The sequence below is a fragment of the Corvus cornix genome, chromosome Z, assembly GCF_000738735.6.
Source record: "Corvus cornix cornix isolate S_Up_H32 chromosome Z, ASM73873v5, whole genome shotgun sequence".
Lineage (NCBI taxonomy): Eukaryota > Metazoa > Chordata > Aves > Passeriformes > Corvidae > Corvus > Corvus cornix.
This window is the reverse complement of record NC_046357.1, coordinates 12798055-12810792: the sequence shown is the minus strand read 5'-3', so window position 1 is coordinate 12810792 and position 12738 is coordinate 12798055. Positions and strand designations below refer to the sequence as shown.

The following is a 12738-nucleotide window of genomic DNA, read 5'->3' as shown; positions in this document are numbered from 1 at the left end:
CCTGTGAGGAAGAGTGATAGAGCAGTTTATTGGACAGCTGGCAACCAGCCAAGAGCAACCCACCACTGCCAATAGATAAGTTGTATGCTCATGTATTTTTCATCCAGCAGCATATCCTTATGTACATACTCTACAATGTGAACAGCCCTGAATATCTGATTGCCTGCACCTTGGCTACCTTTTAGCCACCACTGATGTGTTAGGTGGCCCAGGGACTTCCCTGTGGCTTTTGTCCAACAGAGGACAAGTGGATTTATCTGGTCTTTAGACGGGGGAGAGAAATAGAATCTAACATAATAGGCTGCAACCAAGACCTGTTGAATATGGAATCACCTCACCGGAAGCCTAAGCTCCTCTCCTTTTCTTCTGTCTCAGAACAGGTCAAGTGGGGTAGAGCTGCCTGGAGCCAAAGAGACAGCTCATCTTGTCCTACCTTGGCACTGTATTTAACAGCACTCTCCTCCCATGGCCTCGTACACATAGTGGCCTGTCACACTATTTCCATGCAGAGATTGCAATAGGGAACAAAGGGTTTGCATAATGTTGCATGCTTAGTAGGTCCTCAGTGCTGCCAGTGAGCCACTTAGTGCTGCTATTTGACATAGTCACCAGCTGAAGAGCCCTTAATTAAAAGAACATCAGAGAAAAGTGGTGTGGAAGCTACCCAAATTTGAAAAGCACTTGAAATCTGACACAATTTTCTCAGTATTTTTCATATTGCACATCCCTTTAGATGTTAGACAACTATTCTTAGTGTATTAACTAGCAAACCATTCAAGTGGAAAGTTGTAGGTGCAGTTGGGAGCTTAGCTATTCCTATTTGTCTAGCTTAGGTAGATCATCTCTGCCTAAGGAAAGCAAGGCAGCTTGCACACTGAACTCATATCTTTGCATTCTCTCCACCACATTTGTAAAGAAATTTTCTGTCAGCACTCTGTAGGCATATGACCTGACCAGCTGTTGATATTTATAGCAATATAGAAAAAGTCACAGATAGAAAGATGCCCTATACACAGGCAAAAAAAAAAAAAAAAAAAAAGTTTTCTTTCATAATTAATTATCATATTTGATTTTGTGCTTTAGAACCTCAAAGATCTTCTGTGGGATATCTGTGACAGCAGAAGGGAAGAAGCAGAGCAGGAACGTATTAATATCATGAATGAAGAGTGGCTACCAGATCATAGGGGGCTTGCAATGAACCATTTCTTTACACTTATGCAGGTATGGACTGCTACAGAGTCTGAAATGGAAGGGAACAATGAATTAGATTTGGAAGACACTGAGCATGAGAGGAATTTCATATGGTTGGCTCCAAAAATGTGAAGGATTAAAAATTAATTAAGCAAATATTCATGTGTTTTCTGAATTTGTAGAGAAAGTTAAGAGACAAAAAGTAGATGACATTCCATACATTTAACTTTGGCAGACAGGAAAGATTAAGAAAAATACCATTCTTGTTCAACCCCCAAAACTTTCAATCTCTATTATAAACTGCTGCTTTTTGCAGTTTTATTGCTCCAATGAATCTTCTTGAGTTCTGTGACAGAGATGTTACAGGTCTTTATTCTTCAGTGATCATATTGACATCTCCTTTTAATTTATGAATTACATCATTCACAACTGTTGTAAACCTGCTTGATGTTACAGTATTTCCCATACTTCAAATTTATTTCAGTTGTAACTTCACAAATATGTCTTGAAATTTTACCAACAGACCAACAAAAAGAAACCCCAAAAAATCAACTGACGTTTTTGAGAATGAGATGTCATTTTTTGCTATTAAGGAAACCTCTTAAATATGACCCAGCTTTCAGATATGTAACCTAAAGGTTTTCAAGAGTCCATTCAGTCCTGCAGTAAAGTAAGATTTCCCTATTACCGCTGTTCTAGGTGCATACATTTAGTTTAGAACTGGAATGGAGTATTCTGGACTAGACTAGGCTAGACAGGCTTTTCTGTAAGCTTTCACATCCTGTGAAAGTCTTGGCAAATTTAAAGAAGACAATGAAAACAGTGTTTTAAACACATGCCTTGTGATGCTGATTTAGCTGAAAAAGCCAGGCCTAAGCAGTTTAGGGTGGGCTTCCAGCCCTTTAATTCTCTGTGCTATTTTTATATGTTTAATAAACAAGGGAACCACTCTCCTATATCATATGAGTGTTGTGGTAATTCAAGCAAAGTTTGTGAAATAGTACTATAGTAAGGAAATTGTTAACTTTGTTTTCAAAGAGTCTAAATAATGCCCTAAATAAAGATTTTGGGTGACTGACTAAAGAGAGAGGTCAAAATGTCAAATAATTGCTGACTATCTGAACCACATTGGTCCTGTAATTAGGGTATTTATAGTCCTGAATATTTAAAAAATACATCTTGAATTATATGCATAAAGGAGACAAACTTACATTACAGAGCTTAAATATTTTATTATTCTCCTTTTATATTCAGTTATATCTTTACAATCCTAGTTCTAACAGGATTTTATGGGCATGTATGATGGAGTTTAGTGGAGATTCACTATGAATCTAATTTGATCTGTCTTGTGTGGATATGCACAATAACTGTTTAAAATTACTAACATGTATTAACTGTATATAAGCTTTTGTTTTCATAAAGGGAGGTTTAATAGAAAACATTACTTCTTGCTTTACATTGTACATATTCCCCCAAATAAATTAATTATTAATCCTAAAACTACAGAACTAAAAAAATAAAAACTATAACTTTATGTAATGACCTTTTTAGAAGCAGCCAAAAATAGGCTTCTTTGGTATTGAGTTCTCCATTTGTGGGTTTTTCTGTTGGAAGTTACATGTATTCCCCAGGTGGCTCTGTGACTGTGTAAACACATAGATTTGTATAAATGCCGTTTATCAGATTTCATTCCTTCTTTCTGTGTACACAGTTATACTAGAAGATATTTCCTCCTTAACTTATGGATAAATGCTGGTTTACACCACAAAGGTTTTATCCTTTGTTTTGTGAATGTGGTTTTGTGCATTTTCCCATGAATATTTAGTACTGTTTTGTCAGTTAGAAACTAACACCATACTGTATCAATAAATCAAAACATGACAGGTGTTAAATGTTTCTTGAATCTTACTTGATTTCTCCTGAGATGATTCACACAAAAAGATCTTCAAAATACTTAGGTGTTTAAAGTCTGTTGATTACTTAAGTCCAGAAAAACTGTATGACTTCTAAAATTTTCTCCTTTTCATAACCCTTTTTATTTTATGCTTTTATGGTTTTATTTCTTTTGAAAAAGATGATCCATATAATTTCTTGGCACTAGCATATTTGCTACTATAGAAATATATATACATCAAAATGTAATTAAATTTAATGCATTGATCATTATTTATTATAAATAGTTTTTCCTATTTTAACAATTAAGATTCTTTTTACTGCTTAGAAATGGCAGTGTGATTACATTATAGATGCAAGTAGAAGTATGCATTCAGTATACTATAAATTTTAAAACAAATATGGCTGTATTTCTTACTCTCCCTCAAAATCTTAGGATTTGGAATTGCTTCTGCTAACATGTGATAACAAGAACTTGTTCTGCCCTATGTTGAACGGCAGTCTCTTTGTCCTTTCTTCTTGAGGTTGAACTGGATCGTTTCCAAGATACAAAGAGTCTTCTTCATGAATATTATAGGGCAATGGAAGGAAAAATCCCAACAGAAGACACTCCAGATTTTACTAGAATCCCATTGTTAGATATTATTAATGGAGAGCAGAAGGATGATCAAGAGGAATCAAGAAGGTAGAAATGCATTATGAAATTATACAAATATGAACAAATACAATGCACTGATAGATTTTTGGTATATGTGGAATTATATGTGTGCATATTTCAAAGGATGGAGACATAAGAATTTTTTAACCAGGGATTATGGTGAAATGATGACTCTTAAATCATTTTAGCAGTTACATTTATCCCTCATTTTTTACTTATTCACCTGTAGCATATTCATTTATGCATCTCTGAATTGCAAAACATTTTAAAAACTGCCTTAGGAGGAAATCTACTATTATAGAAATGTTTCCTACTTTCCTCTGTGTTGCTGGTAGTTTACAGCACAATCCTCACATAAGTAAGTTAAAGTATTGTTGTGGAACATTAGCAGGTTTAAAATTTGAGCCAATAAATATAATTAAATGTTATAAATTTTATGTAAATATGAATATAATTAATTGTTATGTAATAACAAATGTAAATCAAAGCAATCTACAAAGACAAACCAAACTGAATGCCATGTTAAAAGATAAGGGTTACCACCTGATACTTTCACAATATAGAAAATGCCATCAGTAATAACAACTGCTTTTTTAACTTAATTATAGTGCATTTAGAAATTATCTGAGTAATGAAACTGTGTCTAACCCATGTGGAATTCATCAGCAGATCACAGTCATTTGATGTAGTTTTATCCATCTGTTATTATTTCTTAGTTACAGTTAAACTGGACAGTTTTCTTGCCATGCACACACTTCATCACTTTTATCATGAGGAAAGTTCCTCCCTTTTTTTTTTTATTGCAAATTTTGAAAATAACATTTTCATTCTTTCAGCACATTCTCCAATGTAGTTATTAACACTTTTTATAAAGGGGTATGTAAATTATTCTTTATATTTTATTTTGAGGATTCCTCTAGTTTCTTGGAAACTGCCTTCACCAGGTAATACCAAATCAAGAAGCAGTGGAACTCCACAGGAGTGTTCCAAGGATAAGAATTCAGAAAATGGAGTGGCCACTTGCAGCAATGATGAAAATCTTGTTATTGATACATGGCAAACAGCAGTAACAGCAGTATCAGATATGGTAAGGAATGTTTAATTTACTCAAACATTTCTGGATTGGGCAGGCAAAGCCCCCATTTAGTAGGCAGCCTAAACAAATCATCTTTGCACTGTGTATCTCCGTTTCATGTGTCTTGCTCCCCCATTGATACTTCCATTGAATATATTTGTAGTTCTATGAGGAAAATTCTGGAATCTCTGTATTTTCAGCACCTCCCTATTTATAGCTGAGCCTTTCATGCCATTACTGAGAGAAATATTTCAAATGTTGCATCTATGTATCTTCTTCTTCCACGATAAACTCTTCTCTTATCCCTCAATAAAAATGTGAGAAGATGGACAAGTTTAATCCTGTGATACAGTGTTTGCTCAAACCTTTCACAAGTTCAGAGCCCATGGTTACATTCTTTTTTCTATATAGCTAAAAGTAAGTTAGGTGAGCTTTTCAAATGGTTGGTTTCTAGTTAAATTTTTGTTTTCTTTTTGATCGTTTAAAAATAAAAGAATTTCTGCACCCTTACCATGTAACTCTAGACTTGCTTTGTATACTGTTGATTCTTGCATTTCCAGTGTTTTCCTCAAGCAGAGAAAATGGCTGTAAGTATTAAACCAAATATGTCTGTCTTGCATTTTTGCTGCAGAATTTTATTTTTGAGAAATAATCAAAATTTAATCAATTAGTTGAAGTGTCTCTTTTATTTTTTTTTATGTGCCTACTACTCATCAAGTACTTTCAGCAAGTATATGCTATTTTAAACAGTAGTTGCACAGAGCTGATACTATGTACTGTACTATGTGTGACTGTGGTGTCAAGGTAACAGCTGAAATCGAGTCTAGAGAAATGGAGGAAGAAAAAGAACGTCAGCTAAAACCGAAAGCTTCAAAAGCTGCGCAGAAAAAACCAGGCAAAGCGGCTGGGAAAGATACCAAAGGTGTCAAAAAGGCATCTACCAAATCACCGACTAAAAAAAAAGGTATTTAAAATGCAGGCTTTGTTTTAGCAGTGCTTGAAATTACTGAAATGTAAATATATGAGTAATACAGAAATGAGTAACCCAAGACATTTAATTTGGATTTAATTTCTCTTTTAAAATGTCAAGTGTGACAGCAGTATGAAAAGCTGGTAGTGATAAAGAAGGGGAAAGGCTTTTGAATGGCAATTGCGTTTATTTAAACATGTGTAGTCATTACATGTAGAAATAAATATTCTAAATTGAAAGTAAATATTATTTTTTTTCTTCATATTCAATATTGGAATGGAACAGTTAGAACTAGTTTATCAAGTTAAATAAAATTCTATTAAATTCTGCCTGACAGCTGAAGTCCTAAAAAAGAGTGGACTCCTATTGAGGTAGGCCTCTCCCACCAGGTGAAAATACAAAATTTGTTTGCAGGAGAGAAAAACAGGCAGTGTGCTGGAAGAGTTTGTGGAATACAAGGCTGTTTATACATTTTCTCACAACTATTTCCTTGTGCAGGTTGTAGTTTATATAATGTTCGCCTTTTGTCTGCAATGTGTCATAACTTCATTAGGAAGTGAGGCCTGTAGCCTAAATCTTTGTATCTTTTGTTAAGACATTCTATGTAGCAAGAGAGAGGTTCAAGCCCTGTGGTGGGTGTAGGATAGCCTGAAATCTGGGTACTTCATTTCTAAATGAGAAGGCTGTAACTGCAGAGTTACTGTGCATAACACAGTTGACTTTTTTCTTCGACAGATGTTTTATTTGCACTGTGCTTGGTTCTCTCTCTGGTTATTTCTGTCCATATAGAGTGAACAAAAGCATAGCCTTGCAAATACTTAGCCAGCTGTGAGCCCCAGGGAGCCTTAGGCTTAGTTTAGCATCTCAATTCAGCCGAGAGAGTAGCAGATTTTCAGACTTCTAGAAAAGTTTTGTGTTAAAAAATTAGCAGCTGTTGTATGCTAAGTGGCTAGTTTGGAATTTGTGGATTGCTTCTTGCAATGAAATTTTTGTTCAGACCTGGTACAAGGTGAATTACCTGAAATCACAAAACCAGAACTGCAGCTACAAGTCAGCTGTGCATTCTTCCTAGTAGAAGATGAATTATGAACTGATGGATTTGTAGCTGATGTTTTGACTTTGATTTAGTTTCAAATACAGTGTTACTGTAGAGTTCCAGTAGCACAAGAACTCCCTAGGGGAGAGCTATGGGCTACTAACAGAGTGATACAACTTACCACATGTAGTTTTATAACTTCTAGAATTGACCATTTGTTTTATGTTGACCTTATGTATCATGAAGATGTCTTTTTTTTTTTTTTCTGTAACATTTCCATCTGCTGTTCTTCTAGGATAAAGCAATTACAAATATTTTAATATTTTTGAGTAATAGTCAAAATGGCGTGGCTACAGAATTCCATGCAACCTCTGAAAACATGATAAAATACCTTTACAGTATCAGTTCATAGATAAGTAAGTCAAAACAAGGTGGAAATGTAGGTTTGAAGAGGCATGAAATAACAGATCTCTTTTTTTTTCCTTTTTTTTTAATAGCGTATTTCTTTTCGCTACTTTGATGGTAACTACTACCATAACATTTTTACTATAGTTTGTTAAACTTGAATTTATTCCAGAAGAAATGAATATCATTCAAAAGACATTTATTTATGTTCTGATTGTGATAAATTTGTAGATACGAAGGTCAGACAGGACATTCTGACTATCTAGAATCAAACAAGAGGCACACTTAGTCATGATTTTCCATTCAGAAATACGTTTTAGGATGCTGTTTAACCAACTTTAATACAGTTGTATCTGCTGGGATATTTTTATGCAGTGTTAATCTTAGCATGGCTTGCAGATGTAAATCACATTTGACAGCTGAGTATTCACCTTTGTATTCTCATAAATGGTCACACCAAGTAAGGTGGAAAGTGTAGCTTTTCATGATACACAAATTTACAAGCAAAGTCCAAATACTGAGAAGCCTGTTTTCCTGCAGGACCAAAAGCCAGTCCAGTTCCTATAGACCCAGAAGAATTAAGGAAACAAGAACTGGCACTTAAAATAAAGCAAGAATATTTCAGTGCCTTGAAACACGAGGGTATGTTACTATTTGGTTACTTACCTTGGTAGGTGATTGTTATTCCTAATTTGATTAGTGTGCTAGTCAATACTAACCAGAGACTCTAGGGAAAATGGATGGATAAAAAGAAAAAGAAGGAGAGAGAGTCATGTCTGGAGAAATCAGGAATTTTTTTTAGTGTGGTAATCAACAGTGATTCTGTGGTAAATATACTTAAGCAAGTAATGTGATTTTCATTCCTTTTGTCTTCTGTTTCATTTCATCGAATCTAATTTGTCATGACTAAGCAAATATTCAGCCTGAGAGAAAATATTGTTACTCACACTTCAATATTTAATTGAATTGGATTCTGTATTTGAAATGTTCTGGGAAAGAATTTGTTGGCAGTTTTATATTTCATTGATGTTTTTCTCTGATTCCCCCCTCATCAAGCAACATGGGATTCAAGCAGGAGGACGTAGATTTTGTTTGTTGTTCCAAATTGCTTTCTGGACAGACTCTTCCAAAACCTACGTGTTGTTCAGTCATTCTGTCTCTGTGTGTCTCACCCAGTAACTTCCAAACCAAGTGGTTCATTTAAGCCAAAAGTAGATGTTTGAAAAAAGGAAGTCCCAAACTGAAAACGGTTTGAAAATTTTTTTTTGAGATAGGTTTAGACTAGAGAAAGGCTGTTTTGTCACTAAAGGGAAGATAGAACACAGCTTTTATAGATTCTATTTGGCAACAGTTGGCAAGCCCTTCCTAATATGGTACCTCTTTGGTGGGCTAACTATTGCATAGTATTTTATTATGAAAGGTAGAGGGCAGACAGCAGTTATTGAACAAACCAAAAACTCATAAGGCTTCTTTAGATCCAATCAGGCCAAATGCTTGTGAACCTTGGACACTTAGAACTTTCAATGTGGTTTAATACAAAAGCAGTTCAAGAATAAATATTCTAAGATTTTGGGGTAATGAGAAGAACAGTAATAACTTTGAAGATCCTAATAGATAGAAGATAAATTTTAGGGATTCATTAACATGGTTTTTTTTCCCCCTTGACATTACTTCATTTTATTCCTATATTTAAGAAAAAAAGCCAGGAACCTAAGGAAGGCTGAACATGTTGAGCTCTATTTCCTATTTGCACAGGCACATAGCTGGTATTTGAGAATCATTGTTTCACTTGCAGCTTTGTTATCCAGTTACCTTTTGGTAACTTCTGGTTTTCATTATACAGGTACATTGAATCTAGCAAAGGCACTAGTTGTGTATAGTTGCTAAGTTTTTAACATTGGTTTCATTTGTAATTTCTCTGTTGCATCAATGTACCTTGCCTTTTATTCTGTTAGTGTTAAGAGAACAGCTTTATCAGTGGTCTATGCAGTACCTACTTCTGAAAATACAGGGAGACAAAAATTGTCATACACTTACCTAACACCCTGATAGCAGCTAGTCTAAGAACATGTAGAGAAGCCACAATTAAAGCAGCCTTAACTGTACTACAGAAAGATGACTAGCCAGGCACCAAGTATTCTCTAAGGTACTTTTTGCTAAAAACAGTTAAATATGCTGAACTTCAGGTGCTTAGACATGAGAGCATGCCTCACATTTTATAAATAGTATTCATTACGACTTTACCATTTAAACAGAGGCAGCCACAAAATCTCGACTAGAACTCATAAAAGAAAAAGCTTTAGCATTTCTTGAGGATCTAAAATGTAAAGCAGAAGAGGCTTATAAAGATATGGAAAAATGGCTTGGATCCACCTTCTTGGCAGAAGTATCCTGGTAATGTATATCAATTTTAAATAGGATTTTTTTTTCTCTTTTTTTAACCTAGACTGTGGTAGTAAATATAGTTGTTTACATAGAAAGAAGTAATTTGGAAAAAAAATTGGAAAATAATAATTTCATTTAGTTTTATCTTAAAATCCTGAATGCTAATAACTCATTTCTTGGCTGATTAAAAGGTTCTGCTTGTAGCTGTAAAGGTGATTATCATGCTATGCTATTTTTCTAGACTACAGGTTTAGCAGATTAATGAGCAATCAGTTACTCCATTTAGTAGAAAGCACTGTATCATTTCAGTAGCTTCTGTCACTTTGGAGTGTGGGATTATTACACACACTGGAAAAATCTACCTTATTGTTCTTATCACCACATACTGCATTTCCCAAAATTATTTCAAGAACTGTTAAAAAAAAAGAAGTCCGCCTTCACAATTTTTCTGTCCTAGTAAATAAAATGTACTTGGCATCACTACAGCACATTAGACTATCTGGCACAGAATGACCAATGTCCTTATCATTAAAGGGCTTTTCCTCTCTAAAGGAAAGGGGTCACTTTGCGCTTTGCAAGTCTGGCCTATACTAACTTTTGAATCATACCTGGGACAGTGCTACTCGATCCGTGTCAGGGTGTGTTCGAGAAGAAAGGCATAAGTGGGGGATGTGAAAGTTTTAATGGGCAATAGCTCAAAGAGAAAAAGCCTCTTCCTTCCAGCCAGTTTTATTTGCTCTCTTGACAGACACAGTATTTACAGAATATCATATCCTTTGACCTGACACTCCAAGCCAAAGCTATGTCTAGTTGAACATTATAGACAGCTGATGTATTTCCCTGTATAAATTGTACTCATTGCACTTGAAACAGGAGTTCATATGCCTCTCCACTATGCTAGCCTAGAAAGTACTTTCATGTTTTTCCATCAAGTCTCTTCTGTGCCTTAGATCTGACTTTATATAAATTTCTGACTACAGTCAAAAGATTTCTTGCACCCAGAGGAAAAGTAGACATCATTATGATTTTGGTAGTTACAGAATTCTCACAGAGGGTTCATAATGCTTACTTTAGTAGAGCTTTAAAAGCGGAAGCACATTAAAATTTAAAGCTCTGTTATTAACACTGTGTATTATAAGTACTCATGGGTTTCTGCATTTATACTTTCAGTGTTGAAAAGCTGGTAGAGGTTGCACGACATCATATTGAGAGTTCTAGCAGAATCCAATATGAAATGACTTTAGAAGAAACAGATTTCTTCATCAATGGCGATGTAAAAATGGTTCCTGACCCTGTTCCTGACCCTGTTCCTCCACCAGAATTTCAACGCATAGAAAACTCTGGAAGTAATACTCTAACTATTTCACAGCTTACTACACTTCATAAGCAGTTTCTACAGCTGGCACCTAAAGGTAAGAATTTTTTTTTCTTTTAACTCCCAAGGAACTGTTGGTTACATACTTAAAATCTAGAGTAACTGGGAACTGCTAAACATTAGTTATTGATATTGTTAAAGATTGTACTACAGTTAAAGATCCTGCTACATAGAAAAGCAAAGTTGTTGTGGGGAATATTGAAAATATGAAATAACAGACCACTTGAAAGATTTTAATGACTTTACTATGGGCTTTTCATCATTAAGACCACATGTTTAGTATTCCTCTGACAAGTGTCTCTGTAATAGGTTTTTAGTACAATATGCATCATGCTTACTTTGCTTAAAGATGCAAGTCTTTAACTTGTTACTAACTGAGAGCTCAGTGAACACTCAGGCTATATTATTTTAAAACACAATTTTTAAATGATCAGTATTTTCATGAAACTGTTTTGTAGGATCTATTATAACTATTATATTCTTCAGGTCAACGTGTGCCTGTTGTTTGGGTGATTTGCAAGCATTAACTCAGAGATGTAATTTCTTTTTTACCTTTAAACATGCATTTACTGTATGTCTACCCTCTAATTATGGGAACTTAAGGCTTAGGATGCCTAAAAAGACTTACTTGCAAAAGTTCCTGAGACTGTATAAATATTACAAAGTAATTTAGGTAAGGCAGTTTTAAACTGAGATGGAAAGTAGTTACACATGTATTTGCAGAGTGTTTCATTACCAGTGTTCCATATTATAACTATAATTTTAGTATTATTGCCACTAAGGTTGTGAAATACAATGTGTAAAAAAGTGCTTACAATTTAAGATCTAATTCTTCCGGTGTAATAAGGCCACAAAGGCACAATGAAGTTGAGTTTAATTCTTTCTTCGGAAATGCTTTTCATATATCTGTATAGAGCAATTCCAATTTTCTTTTGAATATAAAACCATTTTAGGGAGAAAGATGTATACAGTTTTCCCTTAGAGAGATGCATATCATCTTATCTCTGGTGTAGGAGTGTGGATGTGTGTGTAAGCATTTCAAAATCTTCTGTAGAGACCTATTCTGCAGATAGTATTGCATATATAATGGCACATGGAACTAAAAATCTGTATGTTTTTAATCATTACAGTGCCATAGAAGTGAAATAGAGACACCACTTTGATTGGTACTTCCAGTTGAAAAGGTTTTTATGGTTTTAGATCATTCATCATTAAGATATTTAAAACTAAAAAATTTTGTCTATTACAAACTTTAATATTCTTGACATTTTTAAGGCAGAACAACTATTTTATTTGTAAATGTGTAATAATTAGCAAGAAAACAACTTAAATCTTTGTCATTCTACAGTATTTCCCTTTTGATAGTATTATATTCACTAAAAGGACCCAACATGACTTGCATGACTATCCAAAAAAGGAAATTTCTTGGCTTAGCAGTCTTGAGACAGTAAAAGAATGTTGTTTCTTGTTCTCTAAGACAACGGGAAAGAATTGTTTAAAACAAGGTCCCAAACCCCATGCATTTATCTTCTGTTTGGTGACTATTAAGTTAAGATGCTTACTGGTTTTGGATAGCTGAATTAGGATGGAAAGCAAAAGCTGTGCAAGTCACCTTTAAAATACTTCCTCCCATTCTCTTACACATTTTAAGACAACATAAATCACATCGTAGGTTTCCTAAGGCAACCACTTCCCTTCATTATAGACTCCTTTCTTTCCTAAAACATCAGGAAAATTTTTCATAGCCTTC

At 34.5% G+C, this 12738-nt stretch overlaps 1 protein-coding gene across 6 annotated transcripts in view; it reads left to right on the top strand.

Annotated features, from left to right (window-relative positions):
* Window positions 1–12738, top strand: part of SPEF2 (sperm flagellar 2) — an 80739-nt gene that overhangs the window by 41679 nt on the left and 26322 nt on the right. For 5 of the 6 annotated variants that reach the window (XM_039567440.1, XM_039567438.1, XM_039567439.1 and 2 more), the window contains exons 21-27: window positions 1084–1221; window positions 3609–3769; window positions 4652–4829; window positions 5622–5781; window positions 7769–7870; window positions 9484–9622; window positions 10784–11025. In XM_039567440.1, the coding sequence (XP_039423374.1) occupies window positions 1084–1221; window positions 3609–3769; window positions 4652–4829; window positions 5622–5781; window positions 7769–7870; window positions 9484–9622; window positions 10784–11025 (1120 nt within the window). Of the gene's footprint in view, window positions 1–1083; window positions 1222–3608; window positions 3770–4651; window positions 4830–5621; window positions 5782–7768; window positions 7871–9483; window positions 9623–10783; window positions 11026–12738 lie in introns of those variants that run through there. The other variant, XM_039567443.1, reaches the window with a different exon arrangement.